Source organism: Heterodontus francisci, chromosome 49, assembly GCF_036365525.1.
Source record: "Heterodontus francisci isolate sHetFra1 chromosome 49, sHetFra1.hap1, whole genome shotgun sequence".
Taxonomy (NCBI): Eukaryota; Metazoa; Chordata; class Chondrichthyes; order Heterodontiformes; family Heterodontidae; genus Heterodontus; species Heterodontus francisci.
Window position 1 is genome coordinate 12,336,972 of NC_090419.1, and position 23,999 is coordinate 12,360,970.

Consider the following 23,999-nt stretch of genomic DNA (forward strand, 5'->3'; position numbering starts at 1 on the left):
GAATAAAAATCGACCGACCCAAAAGGATTCAAACTTTAATCATATTTAATTATCTTTCATTAATTTTAAATCATTATTTTGTTGTTTTCAAATCATTTGTAGTCATTTAATCATTATGATTGATTAATTTTTCATTATTATTTAACATATTCTAATTATTGATTAATCTTTCTTTTTAATGACTTAATCATTTTGTTCTAATTGATCATTCATTATTTTCTAATTGTTATTTTTAATCTTTGTTCTTTTTTTATTCATTTTTATTTTCCGACTATTAAATCTTTCCATCCGTGCTGTTTCGGTCGCTGTGAGGCGACTATGGAGTGATCTCTCCATGGCGGATGCCTGGGCGGATGTATGGAGGTTGGGAGTTGCCCGAGCGTCAAAACCCCCCCCTCGGCCTTTCTGGTGGGGTCCAAAGGAACTGCCGGAAAACATGCCAAAGGTGACGCATGACCGCCTACGGGGTTCCACTCCGGATTTTCTGTCGGGGTTTACTCCCTTAGCCTTGGACTCTCCCGAGACGCCCACAAGGCAGTGGGGTTGTTAGGGCCCCTGCTCAGGGATGGGTGGATGCCGGCGGGAGGAGGGGGTGCGAGGGGGAGCTGGGAAGGGGATGGGGGGGGGTGCACGGGAAGATGGTGCGAGGGGGGGAGCTGGGAAGGGGTTGCGAGGGGGGTGGGGGGTGAGCTGGGAGGGGGGAAGGGGGTGCAGGTAATAAAACATTTAATAAAACTGTGTAACAGCCCCGACAACCAATTTTTCCTGCAGTGCCTGTGGAAGAGCCTGTGACTCTAGAATTGGCCTTTATAGCCACTCCAGGCGCTGCTTCACAAACCACTGACCACCTCCAGGCGCGTATCCATTGTCTCTCGAGTCAAGGAGGCCAAAGAAGAAGAAGAATCTTTACAATCATTCATTTTAATCATTTAATTTTTAATAATCATTACTTTTAATTATTTTTAATCCATTGCTTAACCATTATTGTTTAATTTTGTTCTAGCCTTTATTTATGAATCACTTTTAAGTTATTTTAATCATTGAATTTATTTTTAATCTTTATCATGTTTAATTTTTATTTTACAGTTTTAATATAATTTTTATTTTCTAACATTTCATTTTTACAATTATTCATTTTTAATATTCATTTTAATCATTTTATAATTTAATCACTAGTTATTTTTAAATAATTATTTCATAATTATCTTTTAATTTTGTTCTAACCATTTCATTGCTTTTTAATTTTTAATTTAATCATTCTATTTATTTTAATTTTTATCATTTTTAATTTTACATTTTTAATATAATTTTTGACTGTCTTGTTATAATTATTTAAAATCATTTTAATTAAATTTTAAATCATTTCCTAATCGTGATTTCATCATTATTTCTAATCATTATTATTTTCTACATATTAAACAGGGACTACATTTCAAAAATTACTTCGTTTGTTGTAAAACACATGGAGATGTCCAGGGGTTCTGAAAAGCATCACATAAATGCAAGTCTTTTTCTTATTTTCGTTTTTATTTATTATTTTTTAATACGTTAAAATAAAAAGAAAATGAGTTTGAAAGCTTCCTCATAACCTGAGGGAAATTAACTCCAATTGGAAGAAGTAATTGAAATAATTTCTCAATATTTTTTGCAAAATTAATTCACCCACCCGGCTCTTTGAAAGAAATAAGAAAAAGTTCTTTCTACTCCACTGCTTCCCCACCCCCACTCCCAGCAAGGATTGTCTTTATCTAAATAAGGTAGGAAAGTTGATTTAATTAATGAATGGCCAAGGTGTCTCACTCACTGCGAACTGGCTGATCCGCCAGGGAGAAAACCGCCAGAGAAAAGTCTAAAAGGAATGAACCCGGACGGGCAATCCGGCATCGACCGAGGAACCGGAAACGACAACAACACACCCAGCCCTGCCGACCCTGCAAAGTCCTCCTCACTAACATCTGGGGGCTTGTGCCAAAGTTGGGAGAGCTGTCCCACAGACTAGTCAAGTAACACAGCCTGACAGTCATACTTACGGAATCATACCTTACAGACAATGTCCCAGACACTGCCATCACCATCCCCGGGTATGTCCTGTCCCACCGGCAGGACAGATCCACCAGAGGTGGTGGCACAGTGGTATACAGTTGGGAGGGAGCTGCCCGGGGACCTACCCTCAACATTGACTCCGGACCCCATGATGTCTCATGGCATCAGGTCAAACATGGGCAAGGTAACCTCCTGCTAATTACCACCTACCGCCCTCCCTCAGCTGATGAGTCAGTACTCCTCCATGTTGAACAGCACTTGGAGGAAGCACTGAAGGTGGCATGGGCACAAAATGTACTCTGGGTGGGGGACTTCAATGTCCATCACCAAGAGTCGCTCGGTAGCACCACTACTGACCGAGCTGGCCGAGTCCTAAAGGACATAGTTGCTAGACTGGGTCTGCAGCAGGTGGTGAGGGAACCAACAAGAGGGAAAAACATACTTGACCTCGTCCTCACCAATCTGCCTGCTGCAGATGCATCTGTCCATGACAGTATTGGTAGGAGTGACCACCACACAGTCCTTGTGGAGACTAGGTCCTGCCTTCACATTGAGGATACCCTCCATCGTGTTGTGTGGCACTATCACCGTGCTAAATGGGATAGATTTCGAACAGATCTAGCAGCTCAAAACTGGGCATCCATGAGGCGCTGTGGGCCATCAGCAGCAGCAGAATTGTACTCAACCACAATCTGTAACCTCATGGCCCGGCATATCCCCCACTCTACCATTACCATCAAGACAGGAGACCAACCCTGGTTCAATGAAGAGTGCAGGAGGGCATGCCAGGAGCAGCACCAGGCATACCTCAAAATGAGGTGTCAACCTGGTGAAGCTACAACACAGGACTATCTGCATGCCAAACTGCGTAAGCAGCATGCAATAGACAGAGCTAAACGATCCCATAACCAACGGATCAGATCTAAGCTCTGCAGTCCTGCCACATCTTACTGGCCTGCCGGGAGTCAAAGCGAGAGAGACACACACAGATCCCGCGATCCTGGCACAAGACAACAGAGTCGAGCAGCAATGGGTAAAATACTTTATTCTGATAAAACGCACAACTGGGCAAGGATTCTGGCTGTCCTCCCACACTCGATTCTTGCTCACAAAGTTCAATCCGGATGCTTTGAAAGATTTATTGATTACAGAGAGAGAGAGAATTGATTCGGGTTGCCATGTTGAGTTGACGGAGCATGCACAGGTCCCCCCACACGCAGGGTGGCACTGAATGGGTGAACTCCGCATCTCTCTCCGTTGCCACCTCTCCCTCATCCTCCTATTCCCCCTCCCGACGACCAGGAGTAATTTCTTTTCCAGACGCTGCGTTATTCAGAATTCCTGGTCTCCAGGAGAGGAATCCGTTCCCAGATCCTGGATTGTTCGTGAGGGGGCGGTGAGGGGGGTGGTAGAGAGTGGAGGTTTCCTGGCTGCCGCAGTAACCGTAGTTAGTCCAACAATAATGTCTGGTGGTATCTCATGCAGGGTGCTACTGAAGTAATGTCACAGAGAGACAGAGAGACAGATGTTGGAGAGGACAGCAGACAGACATGGACAGAGGTGCACAGACCACACATCCTCTTGTCACTGGCTGTTTGTAAGCGGCCATGCGCCTCGACGATGGTTAAGGGCGTCTCGCTTGCGTATCGGGTACAAGAGCTCTGCACGGCGCTGATGACTTCAAACTAAATCGTGGGAGACTTTGGCTGCAGACAGCACAGCTGAAAAATATCCCACATATCTCATTGCAACCTCCCCCTCACTACCCCTCTGTCTCTCCCCCCTCCGTCCTGCCGCCTCCTTATCCGTCTCGGTCTGTCTCTCTCTCCCTGTCTGTCTGTCTCTCTCTCCCTGTCTGTCTGTCTCGCTCTCCCTGTCTGTCTCGCTCTCCTCCCCCGTCTGTCTCCCCCTCTCTCTCCCCGCCGCCCCCCATTTCTCTTCTCTCTCTCTCTCTCCTCTCTCTCTCTCTCTCTCTCTCTCATCTCTCTTCTCTCTCTCACTCTCTCTCTCTCTCCATCTCTCTCTCACTCTCTCTCTCCATCTCTCTCTCACTGTCTCCCTCCCTCTTCTCCCGCTCCCCCCCCCTCGCTCCCTCCACCCCCTCGCTCCCTCCACCCCCTCGCTCCCTCCACCCCCCCTCTCGATCCCCCCCCTCTCGATCCCCCCCCCCCTCGATCCCCCCCCTCTCGCTCCCCCCCCCCCTCTCGCTCCCCCCCCCCCTCTCGCTCCCCCCCCCCCCTCTCGCTCCCCCCCCCCCCCCTCGCTCCCCCCCCCCCCTCTCGCTCCCCCCCCCCATCTCTCGCTCCCCCCCCCCCCCTCTCGCTCCCCCCCCCCCCCCTCTCGCTCCCCCCCCCCCCCTCTCGCTCCCCCCCCCCCTCTCGCTCCCCCCCCCCCCTCTCGCTCCCCCCCCCCCCCTCGCTCCCCCCCCCCCCACCTCTCGCTCCCCCCCCCCCCTCTCGCTCCCCCCCCCCCCCTCGCTCCCCCCCCCCCCTCTCGCTCCCCCCCCCCCCCCCTCTCGCTCCCCCCCCCCCCCCCTCTCGCTCCCCCCCCCCCCTCTCGCTCCCCCCCCCCCCTCTCGCTCCCCCCCGCCTCTCGCTCTCCCCCCCCCCTCGCTCTCTCCCCCCCCCCTCGCTCTCCCCCCCCCCTCGCTCTCTCCCCCCCCCCTCGCTCTCCCCTCCTCCCCCCCCCCCCTCCGCTCTCTCCCCCCCCCCCCTCGCTCTCTCCCCCCCCCCCCTCGCTCTCTCCCCCCCCCCCCTCGCTCTCTCCCCCCCCCCCCCTCGCTCTCTCCCCCCCCCCCCCTCGCTCTCTCCCCCCCCCCCCTCGCTCTCTCCCCCCCCCCCCCTCGCTCTCTCCCCCCCCCCCCCTCGCTCTCTCCCCCCCCCCCCTCGCTCTCCTCCCCCCCCCCCTCGCTCTCCTCCCCCCCCCCCCCTCGCTCTCTCTCCCCCCCCCCCCCCTCGCTCTCTCCCCCCCCCCCCCCTCGCTCTCTCCCCCCCCCCCCCCCTCGCTCTCTCCCCCCCCCCCCCCCTCGCTCTCTCCCCCCCCCCCCTCGCTCTCTCCCCCCCCCCCCCCTCGCTCTCTCCCCCCCCCCTCGCTCTCTCCCCCCCCCCTCGCTCTCTCCCCCCCCCTCGCTCTCTCCCCCCCCTCGCTCTCTCCCCCCCCCTCGCTCTCTCCCCCCCCTCCTCTCCCCCCCCCTCGCTCTCTCCCCCCCCCCCTCGCTCTCTCCCCCCCCCCTCGCTCTCTCCCCCCCCCCTCGCTCTCTCCCCCCCCCCCCCTCGCTCTCTCTCCCCCCCCCCCCTCGCTCTCTCTCCCCCCCCCCCCTCGCTCTCTCTCCCCCCCCCCTCGCTCTCTCTCCCCCCCCCCCCTCGCTCTCTCTCCCCCCCCCCCCTCGCTCTCTCTCCCCCCCCCCCCTCGCTCTCTCCCCCCCCCCCCTCGCTCTCTCCCCCCCCCCCTCGCTCTCTCCCCCCCCCCCCTCGCTCTCTCCCCCCTCCCCCCCCTCGCTCTCTCCCCCCCCCCCCTCGCTCTCTCCCCCCCCCCCTCGCTCTCTCTCCCCCCCCCCCCCTCGCTCTCTCTCTCCCCCCCCCCCTCGCTCTCTCTCTCCCCCCCCCCCCCTCGCTCTCTCTCCCCCCCCCCCCTCGCTCTCTCTCCCCCCCCCCCTCGCTCTCTCCCCCCCCCCCCTCGCTCTCCTCCCCCCCCCCCCTCGCTCTCTCCCCCCCCCCCCCTCGCTCTCTCCCCCCCCCCCCCCTCGCTCTCTCCCCCCCCCCCTCGCTCCTCTTCCCCCCCCCCCCCCTCGCTCTCTCTCCCCCCCCCCCTCGCTCTCTTCCCCCCGTCTTTCTCTCTCCCCTGTGACTCTGTCTCTCTCGCTCTCTCCGCGACTCTCTCTCTCGCTCTCTCCCCCAGCGACTCTCTCTCTCTCTCCCCCCTCGTCTTCTCTCGCTCTCCCCCCCTCTGTCTTTCTCTCGCTCTCCCCCCTCTGTCTTCTCTCGCTCTCCCCCCCTCTGTCTTTCTCTCGCTCTCCCCCCTCTGTCTTTCTCTCGCTCTCCCCCCTCTGTCTTTCTCTCGCTCTCCCCCCTCTGTCTTTCTCTCGCTCTCCCCCCTCTGTCTTTCTCTCTGCTCTCTCCTCCCCTCTGTCTTTCTCTCGCTCTCCCCCCTCTGTCTTTCTCTCGCTCTCCCCCCTCTGTCTTTCTCTCGCTCTCCCCCCTCTGTCTTTCTCTCGCTCTCCCCCCTCTGTCTTTCTCTCGCTCTCCCCCCCTCTGTCTTTCTCTCGCTCTCCCCCCTCTGTCTTCTCTCGCTCTCCCCCCTCTGTCTTTCTCTCGCTCTCCCCCCTCTGTCTTTCTCTCGCTCTCCCCCTCTGTCTTTCTCTCGCTCTCCCCCCCTCTGTCTTTCTCTCGCTCTCCCCCCTCTGTCTTTCTCTCGCTCTCCCCCCTCTGTCTTTCTCTCGCTCTCCCCCCCTCTGTCTTTCTCTCGCTCTCCCCCCTCTGTCTTTCTCTCGCTCTCTCCCCCCTCTGTCTTTCTCTCGCTCTCCCCCCTCTGTCTTTCTCTCGCTCCCCTCGCTCTCTCGCTCCCCCTCTGTCTTTCTCTCGCTCTCCCCCCTCTGTCTTTCTCTCGCTCTCCCCCCTCTGTCTTTCTCTCGCTCTCCCCCCCTCTGTCTTTCTCTCGCTCTCCCCCCTCTGTCTTTCTCTCGCTCTCCCCCTCTGTCTTTCTCTCGCTCTCCCCCCCTCTGTCTTTCTCTCGCTCTCCCCCCTCTGTCTTTCTCTCGCTCTCCCCCCTCTGTCTTTCTCTCGCTCTCCCCCCCTCTGTCTTTCTCTCGCTCTCCCCCCTCTGTCTTTCTCTCGCTCTCCCCCCTCGTCTTTCTCTCGCTCCCCTGCGCCTCTGTCTTCTCTCGCTCTCTCCGCGACTCTCTCTCTCTCTCTTCTCTCCCCCCTCTGTCTTTCTCTCTCTCCTCCCCCCTCTGTCTTTCTCTCTCTCTCCCCCTCTGTCTTTCTCTCTCTATCCCCCCTGTCTTTCTCTCTCTATCCCCCCTGTCTTTCTCTCTCTATCCCCCCCTGTCTTTCTCTCTCTATCCCCCCTGTCTTTCTCTCTCTATCCCCCCTGTCTTTCTCTCTCTATCCCCCCTGTCTTTCTCTCTCTATCCCCCCTGTCTTTCTCTCTCTATCCCCCCTGTCTTTCTCTCTCTATCCCCCCTGTCTTTCTCTCTCTATCCCCCCCTGTCTTTCTCTCTCTATCCCCCCCTGTCTTTCTCTCTCTATCCCCCCCTGTCTTTCTCTCTCTATCCCCCCCTGTCTTTCTCTCTCTATCCCCCCTGTCTTTCTCTCTCTATCCCCCCCTGTCTTTCTCTCTCTATCCCCCCCTGTCTTTCTCTCTCTATCCCCCCCTGTCTTTCTCTCTCTATCCCCCCCTGTCTTTCTCTCTCTATCCCCCCCTGTCTTTCTCTCTCTATCCCCCCCTGTCTTTCTCTCTCTATCCCCCCCTGTCTTTCTCTCTCTATCCCCCCCTGTCTTTCTCTCTCTTTCCCCCTGTCTTTCTCTCTCTATCCCCCCTGTCTTTCTCTCTCTATCCCCCCTGTCTTTCTCTCTCTATCCCCCCTGTCTTTCTCTCTCTATCCCCCCTGTCTTTCTCTCTCTATCACCCCTGTCTTTCTCTCTCTATCCCCCACCCTGTCTTTCTCTCTCTATCCCCCACCCCTGTCTTTCTCTCTCTATCCCCCACCCCTGTCTTTCTCTCTCTATCCCCCACCTCTGTCTTTCTCTCTCTATCCCCCACCTCTGTCTTTCTCTCTCTATCCCCCACCTCTGTCTTTCTCTCTCTATCCCCCACCCCTGTCTTTCTCTCTCTATCCCCCACCCCTGTCTTTCTCTCTCTATCCCCCACCTCTGTCTTTCTCTCTCTATCCCCCACCTCTGTCTTTCTCTCTCTATCCCCCACCTCTGTCTTTCTCTCTCTATCCCCCACCTCTGTCTTTCTCTCTCTATCCCCCACCTCTGTCTTTCTCTCTCTATCCCCCACCTCTGTCTTTCTCTCTCTATCCCCCACCTCTGTCTTTCTCTCTCTATCCCCACCTCTGTCTTTCTCTCTCTATCCCCCACCTCTGTCTTTCTCTCTCTATCCCCCACCTCTGTCTTTCTCTCTCTATCCCCCACCTCTGTCTTTCTCTCTCTATCCCCCACCTCTGTCTTTCTCTCTCTATCCCCCACCTCTGTCTTTCTCTCTCTATCCCCCACCTCTGTCTTTCTCTCTCTATCCCCCACCTCTGTCTTTCTCTCTCTATCCCCCACCTCTGTCTTTCTCTCTCTATCCCCCACCTCTGTCTTTCTCTCTCTATCCCCCACCTCTGTCTTTCTCTCTCTATCCCCCACCTCTGTCTTTCTCTCTCTATCCCCCACCTCTGTCTTTCTCTCTCTATCCCCCACCTCTGTCTTTCTCTCTCTATCCCCCACCTCTGTCTTTCTCTCTCTATCCCCCACCTCTGTCTTTCTCTCTCTATCCCCCACCTCTGTCTTTCTCTCTCTATCCCCCACCTCTGTCTTTCTCTCTCTATCCCCCACCTCTGTCTTTCTCTCTCTATCCCCCACCTCTGTCTTTCTCTCTCTATCCCCCACCTCTGTCTTTCTCTCTCTATCCCCCACCTCTGTCTTTCTCTCTCTATCCCCCACCTCTGTCTTTCTCTCTCTATCCCCCACCTCTGTCTTTCTCTCTCTATCCCCCACCTCTGTCTTTCTCTCTCTATCCCCCACCTCTGTCTTTCTCTCTCTATCCCCCACCTCTGTCTTTCTCTCTCTATCCCCCACCTCTGTCTTTCTCTCTCTATCCCCCACCTCTGTCTTTCTCTCTCTATCCCCCACCTCTGTCTTTCTCTCTCTATCCCCCACCTCTGTCTTTCTCTCTCTATCCCCCACCTCTGTCTTTCTCTCTCTATCCCCCACCTCTGTCTTTCTCTCTCTATCCCCCACCTCTGTCTTTCTCTCTCTATCCCCCACCTCTGTCTTTCTCTCTCTATCCCCCACCTCTGTCTTTCTCTCTCTATCCCCCACCTCTGTCTTTCTCTCTCTATCCCCCACCTCTGTCTTTCTCTCTCTATCCCCCACCTCTGTCTTTCTCTCTCTATCCCCCACCTCTGTCTTTCTCTCTCTATCCCCCACCTCTGTCTTTCTCTCTCTATCCCCCACCTCTGTCTTTCTCTCTCTATCCCCCACCTCTGTCTTTCTCTCTCTATCCCCACCTCTGTCTTTCTCTCTCTATCCCCCACCTCTGTCTTTCTCTCTCTATCCCCCACCTCTGTCTTTCTCTCTCTATCCCCCACCTCTGTCTTTCTCTCTCTATCCCCCACCTCTGTCTTTCTCTCTCTATCCCCCACCTCTGTCTTTCTCTCTCTATCCCCCACCTCTGTCTTTCTCTCTCTATCCCCCATCTCCCCCCCTCCCCCCCCCCCCTCGCTCTATTCCTGGCTTCTCAGCAGTGCTGTCGAGTTGACCATCAGACTGCAGCTGCCATTCGCCTGGCGATCGCAATCCCTGGGATCTTCCTGTTCCAGCGGCGTGGGATGGGTCGCGGTCTCCCCCAACCCGTGAGTCTCCACTGTTCCCACGGGAATCTTCTCCACAGTCTGAGGAGTCGACTCTGCACTTTGTGACGTGTGCTGGTCTGCAGTCCGGAGACGGTGCATCAGTGTGGTCGCATAGATAGCTTTCTGTAATGGGAAACACCCGGTTAGATAGAGAGTAAACTCTCTCTACACTGTCCCCATCAAACACTCCCCAGGACAGGTACAGCACGGGGTTAGATACAGAGTAAACTCTCTCTACACTGTCCCCATCAAACACTCCCCAGGACAGGTACAGCACGGGGTTAGATACAGAGTAAACTCTCTCTACACTGTCCCCATCAAACACTCCCCAGGACAGGTACAGTACGGGGGAACGATATTTACAAATGATTGGAGGGTTTCTTCCATTTGGGATCGTTTTCTGTTCTGTCCCCTCGAGGTGTTAAAGAACAGACATTCTCCTGTGCGCAGTGAGCTGCAGTGTTGAGGAGATGGTGGTATATCACTGGCTAATACCCTGTGGGTATGGATTCAAACCCTACCATGGCAGCTGGTGGAATTTAAATTCAACTAATTAAAAAATCTGGAATTGAAAGCTAAAAAAAAAAACGGGGGTCAGATACAGAGTAAACTCCCTCTACACTGTCCCCATCAAACACTCCCAGGACAGGTACAGCACTGGGATTGGCTGGTCAATTTGGAGCACTTCCTGCCAGCAATCAGGGGGAGCAGCTGCACCTGTGTTGCAGCAATTGCAGAGAGGAGAGTGGAGACTGCAGCAACTGGAGAAAGTTGAATACAGAGTGGAAACTGCAGCAACTGGAGAGAGAGATTGGAGAAAGGTGAATACAGAGTGGAGGGAAACCATCAAGGAAGGCTGCAATTTTTCTGGAGAGGTGGGTGTCAGGGCACCTGAAAGACTATTAAGTTTAAACTGTTTGGGGGAGGGAGAAGAGGCCTGAAGACTCAGGGGTGGGGCAGCCAAATCCAATAGGGGCCCCTGTGTTTGTATTGGTGTTTGCACACAGGGAGCTCCCTCCCCACCCCAACTGCCTGCTCGGGACAGCTGGAGTTGCCCGGGTGAAGACTGTCTTGTTAAAATCAGAAGAGGAGAGTACCGGGCGGCTCCAGCCGTCCCGGGCGAAGAAGCCTCCCCCAACTGGAAGACAACATACAGTTTTGGACTAATTGTGATAAAGGTGCTCCAACTGGCAGTTGAAACAAACATCCTTTTCAGCCTTTCTCTCCCTTCCTCCACTCAGTCGCCTCAATCACCTATCCTCCCCTTTTCCTTTACCATCCTACGCCATCCTCCTCTACTCCCACTCCACCTTGTTTAAAGTTTGCTTTTTTAAAAAAAATTGTGCAAATTTGTTTTGTTTCTTGGGGGTGGACGTAGCTCTTAGACCCCATGGCAAGCCCCTCTTCGCCGGTGGCGGGGCCTTCCCGTTCATATGCTGCTGCGGCTGCTGCAGCTGCACCTGTTGCCCCGTCACCGTTTGCTTTATTAACAACGAAGCATGGGGTCAAGAGCTATGTCCACCCGAACATGACTATAGAGGCATGCGTGAAAGCAATGGCCGAGGTTGTCGGCCCTTCGGCCATTGTTACAGCCTCTAAAATGTACGGGAAGGCAGTGTTTTTCCTGAAGACCGAGCGGGCGGTGTCCCTGGCTCTGAGCAAGGGGCTCACCGTGGGCGGGACCTTTCTGCCAGTGGACCCTCTGGAGGCCACTGTGCAAAGGCTCATTTTATCCAATGTCCCGCCCTTCATCCCTGGTGAGCTCCTCCTTCCCCACCTGCACCATCTGGGGGAGGTAAAGACGGGGCTCACCCCAGTCCCGCTCGGTCTTCGGGAGAACAGCCTCCGACACGTCTACTCCTTCCGCCGCCAGTTATTCATGCGGCTGGCGCGGGAGGAGGTGACAGAGGGCCACTTCAATGTAGAATTCCAGGGGACGGCCTACCGCGTCTTCTGGACCTTGGACGGGGTGCGGTGCCATGTCTGTAAGGGGGTGGGGCATGTTCGTAAGAACTGCCCCAACCTCCCGGCTGCCAACTCCAACTCAGCGGCCCAGGGTGGCGACGCTGCACCTCCTCCCACCCCCACTACACCACCACCAGATACCATTCAGTCGGTACCGGAGGCTGTGGTTTTCACGGCCTCCGGCAGGGAGGGGGGTGACCGTCCAAGTGGAAGGAAGGCGCGGAGGAGAAATAAACATCGAGAGGCGCGTCCCCTGGATATCGTGACACTACCCGAGCCTGAGCTCAGCCCAAGGCCCGATCTCGGGAAGTCAACTTGCCCCAGGGCTGGGCTCAGGCCCAGGGTGAATAAAAAAAAAGGAGAGTGTGGAGGTGGAGGCCTCTGATGATATGGAGGTCTCTGAGCCTCCGCACACAACTGGGAAAAAGAGGAGAAGGCACCCCTCCACAGAGGTAACAAGGGGCCCTGAGGCGCGGGGCCCATCTGTTGGAGGGGAGCTGTCTCCTGTTTCGGGTCCCCAGGTTTCCCCTACCGCCACCACCAAGGCTGCAAAGTCCGGGCAGGTGCTCCCTATTCCTCAGGATGGAGGGGAGGGGATGGCCCCGGTACATGAGGCCCCTCCTGAAGGAGTAAGTGGGGCCCTGCTTGTGGTGGGGGAGCCTGGGGAAGCCGCCCATTCTGCCACTGCTACTGGGTCGGGTGCCCTGAATGAAGGGGAGGGCGAGGCCCCAGAGGGTCGGGCCTCCCAGCCGGAGTCCACCACCAACCAGGAGACACCCGACCCAGTTATAACTGAGAATGCTGCCCCACCTGCTGGGCCTGTGGGTGCTGGCGGAGCGGGAGATAGCCTCCTCCCTCCGCCTCCAATCTCGGCTCCGGTTGGTTTCCCGGAGTCGGGAACTTCTGTCTCCCCTGGACCACTCATTGCCCTGGGGACGGAGGTGGAGGGGGGTCCTGAGCCGCTGGTGCCTACAGGCTCCAGTTTCACAATAGAACCCAGAGAGGACTCCTCCGCCATCGATCCTGGGGGTGGGATCGTGACGGAGGCGGGACCAGCTGGCGCGGCCGGGACGTCCGCCCCACAGTGTGTGGTGGATGTGTCGGCCGCTGGCGGTGACGACCCGGAGGAGGATGGGGATTCGGTGCGGGGCACGGAGGATGATCTTGATTCCATCGCCAGTGAGGTGGTGGAGTCCCTCGTGCCTCCCACCGAATCTCCTCTCATCCCCACGGCGGAACTCCGGGATTTCCTCGCGGCTTGCAGGGGTTGCCGCAATAAAGTTCAGCTGGCCCTCGACCGTTGGTCGAATCTGGCGCTGATCATCCAGTCCGTCCGTGCCGCCCTTAAGATAGCGGGCAAGCGCGCGGACGTGAAACTGGTTGAGAGGCGCCGTTTTAATGTGTTCCTCAATGGGTTGCTGGGGGAGTGGAGGGCCAGGTGCACTTCCACTCCCTCCTCACAGTGAGCTGTTGATGACGGGTTTTAAGTACCTTTGACATGAAGATAACCATAGCCAGCCTCAACATCAACGGCAGCAGAGGGGCTCACCGCAGATTTCACAATCTCTCAGTCCTTAGGGAAGGGAGATACGCGGTGAGCTTTCTGCAGGAAACCCACACCGTTCCGGGAGACGAAGCCACCTGGCTCCTGGAGTGGCAGGGTGGGGTCTACATGAGTCACCTCACCCCTATTTCTAGTGGGGTGGCTATCTTGTTGGCCCTGACTTTTCAGCCGGAGATCTTGGGGGTCAAGGAGCTAGTGCCGGGCCGCTTGCTCCACCTCGCCGTTCGCCTGGGTAGCGTGCCGCTCCACTTTGTGAACGTGTACGCGCCCAGGCCCGGCGCTTTGCAAGCGCGCTTCTTTGAAGAAGTGTCCGCTCTCTTGAGCTCCATCGATAGCGGCGAGTGCATCATCCTCGGGGGGGATTTTAACTGCACCCTCGAGGTGGGGGATCGCTCCGGTCCCCAGCGCGGCCAAGCGTCGGTGGAGAAGTTGAGGGGACTGATCAGCTCCCTTAACTTGGTGGACGTCTGGCGGAATCTCCATCCCGACTCCAGCGCCTTCACGTGGAGGTCTGGAGGAGGGGGGTCGCGAATCGACCGCCTCTACATTTCGCAGGCGTACGTCTCCCGCGTTTCGGCGGCCTCCATGCGGCTGGTGCCGTGCTCGGACCACCGCCTGGTGTGGGCGGAGTTCACTCCGCTCCGCACGCGGGCGGGGTCCGCGTACTGGCACTTTAACAACCGGCTGCTGGAGGACGTGCGATTTCGGGACTCGTTCTGTCGATTCTGGGCCGACTGGAGAAGGAAGCACGGGGGCTTCCCCTCCTTGAGGCTATGGTGGGATGTGGGCAAGACTCACATCCGCGTCTTCTGTCAGGAGTACGCGAAGGGGTCGACCAAAAGGCGGGAAGCCGAGATCGGGCGCCTTGAGAGGGAGGTGCTCGACTTGGAATCCCGCCTCGGTCATGCCGTCGCGGACCCGGCCCTGTGGCAGGCGTACAAAGAGAAGAAGGGCGCGCTGAGGAACCTGCAGCTCATAGGGTCCCGAGGCGCGTACGTGAGGTCGCGGATCCAGATCCTGGAAGATTTGGACCGCGCCTCACCCTTCTTCTACTCGCTGGAAAAATGGCGGGGGGTCCGTAAGCAGCTCGTCGAGCTGCTGGCCGACGACGGATCCTCCATCACGGATCCGGAGGGAATGGGCCTCCTGGTCCGGACGTATTACAATGGCCGTGGTTGTCGGCCCCTCGGCCATTGTTGCAGCCTCAAAGATGTATGGGAAGGCTGTGTTCTTTTTGAAGACCGAGCGGGCGGTGTCCCTGGCCCTGAGTAAAGGGCTCACTGGGGGGGGGGACCTTCCTGCCAGTGGACCCTCTGGGGGCCACTGCGCATCGGATAATGTTGTACAACGTCCCACCCTTCATTCCCAGTGAGCTCCTCCTCCCCCACCTGCACCATCTGGGGGAGGTGAGGTCGGGGATCACCCCAGTCCGGCTTGGTCTTCGGGAGCACAGCCTCCAACATGTCTACTCCTTCCGCCGCCAGTTATTTATGCAGCTGGCGCGGGGAGGAGGACACGGAGGGCCAATTTTATGTGGAGTTCCAGGGGACGGCCTACCGCATCTTCTGGACCTCGGATGGGGCGCGGTGCCACGTCTGCAAGGGGGTGGGGCATGTTCGTAAGAACTGCCCCAACCTCCCGGCCGCCAGCTCCACCTCGGCGGCCCAGAGTGGTTCCACAGCACCTCCTCCCACTCCCCCCGCAGATCCAACAGACACCGCTCAGTCGGTTCCGGAGGCTGTGGTTTTCACAGCCTCTGGCGGGGAGGGGAGCGTCCGTCCGAGCGGAAGGAAGACGCGGGGAAAAAAGAAACATCGTGAGGCGCGTCCCCTGGACACTTTGACTCAACCCGAGCCTGAGCTCAGCCCAAAGCCCATTCCCATGGAATCCACCTGTCCCAGGGCTGGGCTCAGGCCCAGGGTGACTAAAAAAGGAAAAAAGGGTGCGGAGGCGGAGGCCTCTGATGACATGGAGGTCTCTGAGTCTCCGTGCCCAAGTGCGAAAAAGAGGAGAAGGCACCCCTCCACAGAAATAACACAGGGCCCTGAGGTGCAGGGCCCATCTGTTGGAGGGGAGCTGCCTCCTGTTTCTGGTCCTCAGGTTCCCCCTACCGCCACCACCAAGGCTGCAAAGTCCGGGCAGGTGCTCCCTATTCCTCAGGATGGAGGGGAGGGGATGGCCCCGGTACGTGAGGCCCCTCCTAAAGGAGTAAGTGGGGCCCTGCTTGTGGTGGGGGAGCCTGGGGAAACCGCCCATTCCGCCACTGCTACTGGGTCGGGTGCCCTGAATGAAGGGGAGGGCGAGGCCCCAGAGGGTCGGGCCTCCCAGCCGGAGTCCACCACCAACCAGGAGACACCCGACCCAGTTATAACTGAGAATGCTGCCCCATCTGCTGGGCCTGTGGGTGCTGGCGGAGCGGGAGATGGCCTCCTCTCGCCGCCTCCAGTCTCGGCTCCGGCTGGTTTCCCGGAGTCCGGAACTTCTGTCTCCCCTGGACCACTCATTGGCCTGGGGATGGAGGTGGAGGGGGGTCCTGAACCGCTGGTGCCTACAGGCTCCAGTTTCACAATAGAACCCAGAGAGGACTCCTCCGCCATCGATCCTGGGGGTGGGATCGTGACGGAGGTGGGACCAGCTGGCGCGGCCGGGACGTCCGCCCCACAGTGTGTGGTGGATGTGTCGGCCGCTGGCGGTGACGACCCGGAGGAGGATGGGGATTCGGTGCGGGGCACGGAGGATGATCTTGATTCCATCACCAGTGAGGTGGTGGAGTCCCTCGTGCCTCCCACCGAATCTCCTCTCATCCCCACGGCGGAACTCCGGGATTTCCTCGCGGCTTGCAGGGGTTGCCGCAATAAAGTTCAGCTGGCCCTCGACCGTTGGTCGAATCTGGCGCTGATCATCCAGTCCGTCCGTGCCGCCCTTAAGATAGCGGGCAAGCGCGCGGACGTGAAACTGGTTGAGAGGCGCCGTTTTAATGTGTTCCTCAATGGGTTGCTGGGGGAGTGGAGGGCCAGGTGCACTTCCACTCCCTCCTCACAGTGAGGTGTTGGTGACGGGTTTTAAGTACCTTTGACATGAAGATAACCATAGCCAGCCTCAACATCAACGGCAGCAGAGGGGCTCACCGCAGATTTCATAATCTCTCAGTCCTTAGGGAAGGGAGATACGCGGTGAGCTTTCTGCAGGAAACCCACACCGTTCCGGGAGACGAAGCCACCTGGCTCCTGGAGTGGCAGGGTGGGGTCTACATGAGTCACCTCACCCCTATTTCTTGTGGGGTGGCTATCTTGTTGGCCCCGACTTTTCAGCCGGAGATCTTGGGGGTCAAGGAGCTAGTGCCGGGCCGCTTGCTCCACCTCGCCGTTCGCCTGGGTAGCGTGCCGCTCCACTTTGTGAATGTGTACGCGCCCAGGCCCGGCGCTTTGCAAGCGCGCTTCTTTGAAGAAGTGTCCGCTCTCTTGAGCTCCATCGATAGCGGCGAGTGCATCATCCTCGGGGGGGATTTTAACTGCACCCTCGAGGTGGGGGATCGCTCCGGTCCCCAGCGCGGCCAAGCGTCGGTGGAGAAGTTGAGGGGACTGATCAGCTCCCTTAACTTGGTGGACGTCTGGCGGAATCTCCATCCCGACTCCAGCGCCTTCACGTGGAGGTCTGGAGGAGGGGGGTCGCGAATCGACCGCCTCTACATTTCGCAGGCGTACGTCTCCCGCGTTTCGGCGGCCTCCATGCGGCTGGTGCCGTGCTCGGACCACCGCCTGGTGTGGGCGGAGTTCACTCCGCTCCGCACGCGGGCGGGGTCCGCATACTGGCACTTTAACAACCGGCTGCTGGAGGACGTGCGATTTCGGGACTCGTTCTGTCGATTCTGGGCCGACTGGAGAAGGAAGCAGGGGGGCTTCCCCTCCTTGAGGCTATGGTGGGATGTGGGCAAGACTCACATCCGCGTCTTCTGTCAGGAGTACGCGAAGGGGTCGACCAAGAGGCGGGGCGCCTTGAGAGGGAGGTGCTCGACTTGGAATCCCGCCTCGGTCATGCCGTCGCGGACCCGGCCCTGTGGCAGGCGTACAAAGAGAAGAAGGGCGCGCTGAGGAACCTGCAGCTCATAGGGTCCCGAGGCGCGTACGTGAGGTCGCGGATCCAGATCCTGGAAGATTTGGACCGCGCCTCACCCTTCTTCTACTCGCTGGAAAAATGGCGGGGGGTCCGTAAGCAGCTCATCGAGCTGCTGGCCGACGACGGATCCTCCATCACGGATCCGGAGGGAATGGGCCTCCTGGTCCGGACGTATTACAGTGCGTTGTTCTCTCCGGATCCGTCCAGCGAGGATGCGCGCAGAGTTTTGTGGGAGGACCTGCCGCAGGTCAGCCCGGAGGGCGCCGAAGGATTGGAGGCTCCGCTCACGTTGGCGGAGCTGACTGGCGCCCTCCACCAGCTCTCGAGGGGCAAATCCCCAGGGCTGGATGGGTTGACCGTGGAGTTCCTCAGGGCGTTCTGGGACGTCCTGGGGGACGTTTACGCGCGGGTCCTGGGGGAAAGCCTGGCGACCGGGGAGATGCCCCTCTCGTGGCGCAGGGCGGTCATCGTCCTGCTGCCGAAGAGGGGCGATCTCCGCCTGCTTAAAAACTGGCGTCCGGTCTCCCTCCTCAGCACGGATTATAAGATCTTTGCCCGGGCTATGTCTACCCGCCTGGGCTCCGTGCTGGCCCACATGATCCACCCCGACCAGTCCTACACGGTCCCGGGCCGGTCCATCCAGGACCACATCCACCTGGTCCGGGACCTGATCCATCTTTCCCAGAGGACTGGTCAGTCGGTCGCCTTTCTCTCCCTCGATCAGGAGAAGGCGTTCGACAGGGTGGATCACGATTACCTTTTCGGGACTCTGCGCGCTTTATACGCCGCCGCAGAGTGTCTAGTCAAAGTTAACGGGTCCTTGACGGCGCCCCTTCGATTTGGGAGAGGAGTGCGTCAGGGGTGCCCCATGTCCGGCCAATTGTATACCATCTGCGTGGAGCCCTTCCTGTGCCTGCTTCGCAGGAGGTTGACGGGATTGGCTCTGCGCGAGCCGGCCATGCGGGTCGTCCTCTCGGCTTACGCCGACGACGTGCTCCTCGCAATCACAGATCCCGTTGACTTGCGGAGGATGCGCGACTGCCAGCAGACCTTTTCTGCCGCGTCCTCCGCGAGGATCAATTGGGAGAAATGTTCCGGACTCCTGGTTGGTCAGTGGCGGGTGGACTCCCTGCCGGAGGAGATGACACCTTTTGCGTGGAGCACCACGCACCTCCTCTATGTGGGAGTCCACCTTAGCCCCGCTGAGGAAGCCTGGCCGGCAAACTGGCAGGAGTTGGAGGCGAAAGTCACCGCTCGGCTGGGGCGCTGGACAGGACTGCTCCGAGTGCTTTCCTACAGGGGCCGAGCGTTGGTCATAAACCAACTGGTGGCCTCCATGCTGTGGTACCGGTTGGTCACTTTGGCCCCGCCCCCTGTATTTGCCACCAAGATCCAGAAGAAACTCGTCGATTTCTTCTGGGGCAAGAGGAAACACTGGGTCTCTGCCGCGGTCCTGAGTCTCCCGATCGAGGAGGGCGGTCAGTCGCTGGTGTGCGTCCGCACCCAGGCTGCGACTCTCCGCCTTCGGACCCTGCAGAGATACCTGTACGTCGAGCGTCCTCCCAGATGGTGTGCGCTGGCGACGTATTTTTTCCGCCAGTGTCACTGCCTTCAAGACGACACGCAGCTCCCGGTGGAGTCCGTTAGCCGCGCCTCTCTGAGGGAGTTGCCTGTCTTTTACCGGGATCTTTTCCGAGTCTGGAACATGGTCGCCTCCAGTCAGGGCGCTCCCCCGCCGGCGGAGGAGAGCGCCTCGGCTGTCCGGGCGGCCGACTCCGGGGACGGTCCGGCGGGCGGAGGAGTAGCTGAAACCCCCGGGACGCCCCTCACTGCGGGTGGCGAGGGGGCTCGGGAGTGCGGAGCGATCCCGGCCGAGCTGACCTCCGCTCGGCCGGAACTGCTCATCGGACCCAGGCCCCGAAACCCTCCTCGGGAGCCGGTCCCGCACAACCCGAGCCGCCTCTCGGGAATGCCCTCCGTGCCATTCCAATCGGCGCGGAGGGGTTTCCTGTACGGGCTGCTCCTGCACACTCTCCACTTCCTCGCCCTCGTCAGCCGGCCGGACACGCCCTGGCGGTCCGCGTTGCCATCTGGCGGCGAGGGGAAACCCCGATGGAGGTCTCTCTACGCGAGAGTCTTCCCCCTTTACATCGGGGACCTGGGGTGGAGGGTGCTGCACAGAGCAGTCCCGTGCAATAGGCTTTTAAGTAGGTTCACGGACTCCCAGGCCAGCTGTACTTTCTGCGGCCTGGACGAGTCCGTGTTCCACATTTATATGGAGTGTGCGAGGTTGCAGCCCCTATTTGAGTATCTGAAGGGGCTGCTCCTCAAATTCTGGCTGCACTTCGGTCCCACGCTCCTGATCTTTGGGCACCCGGTGCGGAGGGGCTCGGGCCGGGAGGAGGATCTCCTCGTCGGTCTGCTCCTGGGCCTGGCCAAGGTGGCAATTCACAGGTCCAGGTTGCGGGCCGTCGGGGGGTCCGTCCTCCCCGATTGCCTGCCCCTCTTCCGCGGTTACGTTCGCGCCCGGGTGTCCCTGGAAAAGGAGCATGCGGTGTCCGCCGGTACGCTTGAGGCCTTCCGCGACCGGTGGGCACCGCAGGGACTGGAGTGCATCGTCGACGCCGAGAATGGCATTTTAATTTGAGTTTTTTGTTTATTTTTCTGTTTTAATAAAGTTATTTTAAAACTGTAAATATGTACATAAAGGGGGCCTGAGGGATAAAGGCCCCCTCGATGTGAAAAATATAAAAGGGGCCTGGGGTATAAAGGTCACCTTAAAAAAAAAAACGGGGGGTAAGATACAGAGTAAAGCTCCCTCTACACTGTAAAAAAAAAACGGGGTTACATACAGAGTAAAGCTCCCTCTACACTGTCCCCATCAAACACTCCGAAAAAAGAAAAAGAAAAAAAAAAAAACAGGGGTTAGATACAGAGTAAAGCTCCCTCTCCACTGTCCCCATCAAACACTCCCAACACAGGTATAGTACGGGGTTAGATACAGAGTAATGCTTTTTCTACACTGTGTCTGCTGGTCGGCTCTGACTGGGTTGCTGTGACACCATTTCCCCACTGGATGGCAGCAGGGGCCCAGTGTGAGCCCAGTGCAGGGGTTAACCCATTAATGTCCAATGCAGGGCACAGCCTGGCCGATTCAGGGGTGCCTCGAGTCACCATCAGTGCTGCCTGCCACCCTGCATCTCGACACCCGCTTCCTCCCTTGACTCCCCTATTCCTCAGTTTGTTGAAGAAACCTGAATGTGCCAGCCTTCACGCCTGGATGGGGTTAGTAGACTATTCGGCCAAGTGAGGCATCGCAGCTGACCTCAAACCTCCCTCCCCCCCCCCCCCCCCCCCACTCCTCACTGGACACAGAGTGGGCCTGGAACCTGGGACCATCCAGCTATCGGCAGGGAATATAAGGTTTCCCCCTCTCGCTCTCTCCCCCGCTCCCCAGTCTCCTGCCCCTACCTTCCATTTTGCCTTGGCGAAGTTTTTCTCAATCTGGGTGCAGACACCTCGCTTCAGGTTCTTCTCCAGGGCGGCTCTTCCTGAGATCCTGAAAGATGCAAAGCAGTGGCTCACACAGAGAGAGGGAGACACACACACGGGGAGTTCACGGTTCCCTCCCTCACCAGTTTCAGCAGGACATTTGACAAAGGAAGGCTGCACTTCTGAGCCTCTCCCTCGACCGGCAGCAGGGCTCCTGACACCACCTCCCCCCCCCCACCACCACCCTCCCCAGTGAGATCAGGCTACCTCAGCACGAGGCTGGGGATGGAGCCCGGGATCTTCCTGTGTTGTGTGCATGGGGGGGTGGGGCTCATTCCCACCCGGACCCGGACAGACTCACCACGTGTGGGCGAGAGCCTCCGAGGCTGTGATTCTCTGCTCCTGATCGACCTCCATCAGCCGACAGACTAGATCTTTCGCTGCAACGGAAAACAACGAGGATGTCAACCTGGGAATGTGGGACACGCAAATGAGATTCCCTGGAAAGCGAATCTCCCTTTTAAACCGCACTCCCCTCAAGGATAGGCTCACCCCGCCACACGCACCGCCTTACCTGCCCCCGAGATGTCCTCCCAGTACGGGGAGTCAAACTCAAAGTCTCCCGCTAGGATTTTGCAGAATATTGTGCGGTTGTGCCTCTCGTTTTCCTCCTCGTCAGAGTCGTCGTAGAAAGGAGGATTTCCCGACAATCTGGATTGAGAGCAGGGTTCATTAGTTCATTCAGTACTGAGGGAGCGCCGCCTTGTCGGAGGGTCAGTATTGAGGGAGCGCCGCGCTGTCGGAGGGTCAGGACTGAGGGAGCGCCGCGCTGTCGGAGGGTCAGTATTGAGGGAGCGCCGCGCTGTCGGAGGGTCAGGACTGAGGGAGCGCCGCACTGTCGGAGAGTCAGTTCTGAGGGAGCGCCGCGCTGTCGGAGGGTCAGTACTGAGGGAGTGCCGCACTGTCGGAGGGTCAGTACTGAGGGAGCGCCGCGCTGACGGAGGGTCAGTACTGAGGGAGCGCCGCGCTGACGGAGAGTCAGTTCTGAGGGAGCGCCGCGCTGTCGGAGGGTCAGTACTGAGGGAGTGCCGCACTGTCGGAGGGTCAGTACTGAGGGAGCGCCGAACTGTCGGAGGGTCAGTACTGAGGGAGTGCTGAACTGTCGGTGGGTCAGTACTGAGGGGGAGCCGCACTGTTGGAGGGTCAGTACTGAGGGGGAGCCGCACTGTCAGAGAGTCAGTTCTGAGGGAGCGCCGCGCTGTCGGAGGGTCAGTACTGAGGGAGTGCCGCACTGTCGGAGGGTCAGTACTGAGGGAGCGCCGCGCTGACGGAGGGTCAGTACTGAGGGAGCGCCGCGCTGACGGAGGGTCAGTACTGAGGGAGCGCCGCACTGACGGAGGGTCAGTACTGAGGGAGCGCCGCACTGTCGGAGGGTCAGTACTGAGGGAGCGCCACACTGTCGGAGGGTCAGTACTGAGGGAACGCCGCACTGTCGGAGAGTCAGTTCTGAGGGAGCGCCGCGCTGTCGGAGGGTCAGTACTGAGGGAGTGCCGCACTGTCGGAGGGTCAGTACTGAGGGAGCGCCGCGCTGACGGAGGGTCAGTACTGAGGGAGCGCCGCGCTGACGGAGGGTCAGTACTGAGGGAGCGCCGCACTGACGGAGGGTCAGTACTGAGGGAGCGCCGCACTGTCGGAGGGTCAGTACTGAGGGAGCGCCACACTGTCGGAGGGTCAGTGCTGAGGGAACGCCGCACTGTCGGAGGGTCAGGACTGAGGGAGCGCCACACTGTCGGAGGGTCAGTGCTGAGGGAGCGCCGCACTGTCGGAGGGTCAGGACTGAGGGAGCGCCGCACTGTCGGAGAGTCAGTTCTGAGGGAGCGCCGCGCTGTCGGAGGGTCAGTACTGAGGGAGTGCCGCACTGTCGGAGGGTCAGTACTGAGGGAGCGCCGCGCTGACGGAGGGTCAGTACTGAGGGAGCGCCGCGCTGTCGGAGGGTCAGTACTGAGGGAGCGCCGCGCTGTCGGAGGGTCAGTACTGAGGGAGCGCCGCACTGTCGGAGAGTCAGTTCTGAGGGAGCGCCGCGCTGTCGGAGGGTCAGTACTGAGGGAGTGCCGCACTGTCGGAGGGTCAGTACTGAGGGAGCGCCGCGCTGACGGAGGGTCAGTACTGAGGGAGCGCCGCGCTGACGGAGGGTCAGTACTGAGGGAGCGCCGCACTGACGGAGGGTCAGTACTGAGGGAGCGCCACACTGTCGGAGGGTCAGTGCTGAGGGAGCGCCGCACTGTCGGAGGGTCAGGACTGAGGGAGCGCCACACTGTCGGAGGGTCAGTGCTGAGGGAGCGCCGCACTGTCGGAGGGTCAGGACTGAGGGAGCGCCGCGCTGTCGGAGGGTCAGTACTGAGGGAGCGCCGCGCTGACGGAGGGTCAGTACTGAGGGAGCGCCGCGCTGACGGAGGGTCAGTACTGAGGGAGCGCCGCGCTGTCGGAGGGTCAGTACTGAGGGAGCGCCGCACTGTCGGAGGGTCAGTACTGAGGGAGTGCTGAACTGTCGGTGGGTCAGTACTGAGGGAGCGCCGAACTGTCGGAGGGTCAGTACTGAGGGAGTGCTGAACTGTCGGTGGGTCAGTACTGAGGGGGAGCCGCACTGTTGGAGGGTCAGTACTGAGGGGGAGCCGCACTGTCAGAGGCGTCAGTACTGAGGGAGCGTCGCGCTGTCAGAGGGTCAGTACTGAGGAGGAGCCGCGCTGTCGGAGGGTCAGTACTGAGGGAGTGCCGCACTGTCGGAGGGTCAGTACTGAGGGAGTGCTGAACTGTCGGAGGGTCAGTACTGAGGAGGAGCCGCGCTGTCGGAGGGTCAGTACTGAGGGAGTGCCGCACTGTCGGAGGGTCAGTACTGAGGGAGCGCCGCACTGTCGGAGGGTCAGTGCTGAGGGAGCGCCGCACTGTCGGAGGGTCAGTACTGAGGGAGCGCCGCACTGTCGGAGGGTCAGTACTGAGGGAGCGCCGCACTGTCGGAGGGTCAGTCCTGAGGGAGTGCTGAACTGTCGGTGGGTCAGTACTGAGGGAGTGCCGCACTGTCGGAGGGTCAGTACTGAGGGAGCGCTGCGCTGTCGGAGGGTCAGTACTGAGGGAGTGCTGAACTGTCGGTGGGTCAGTACTGAGGGAGTGCTGCACTGTCGGAGGGTCAGTACTGAGGGAGTGCCGCACTGTAGGAGGGTCAGTACTGAGGGAGCGCTGCGCTGTCGGAGGGTCAGTACT

At 58.8% G+C, this 23,999-nt stretch overlaps 1 protein-coding gene across 1 annotated transcript in view; it reads right to left on the reverse strand.

Annotated features, from left to right (window-relative positions):
• Positions 1-9,475: 9,475 nt before the first annotated feature.
• LOC137358373 (caM kinase-like vesicle-associated protein) overlaps positions 9,476-23,999 on the reverse strand; it is a 32,114-nt gene continuing 17,590 nt past the window's right edge. Inside the window, exons 7-10 of the mRNA XM_068024313.1 lie at positions 21,316-21,452; positions 21,103-21,181; positions 20,721-20,808; positions 9,476-9,727 (exon numbers count right to left, since the gene is read on the reverse strand). Of these exons, the coding sequence (XP_067880414.1) occupies positions 9,476-9,727; positions 20,721-20,808; positions 21,103-21,181; positions 21,316-21,452 (556 nt within the window). The remainder of the gene's footprint in view (positions 9,728-20,720; positions 20,809-21,102; positions 21,182-21,315; positions 21,453-23,999) is intronic.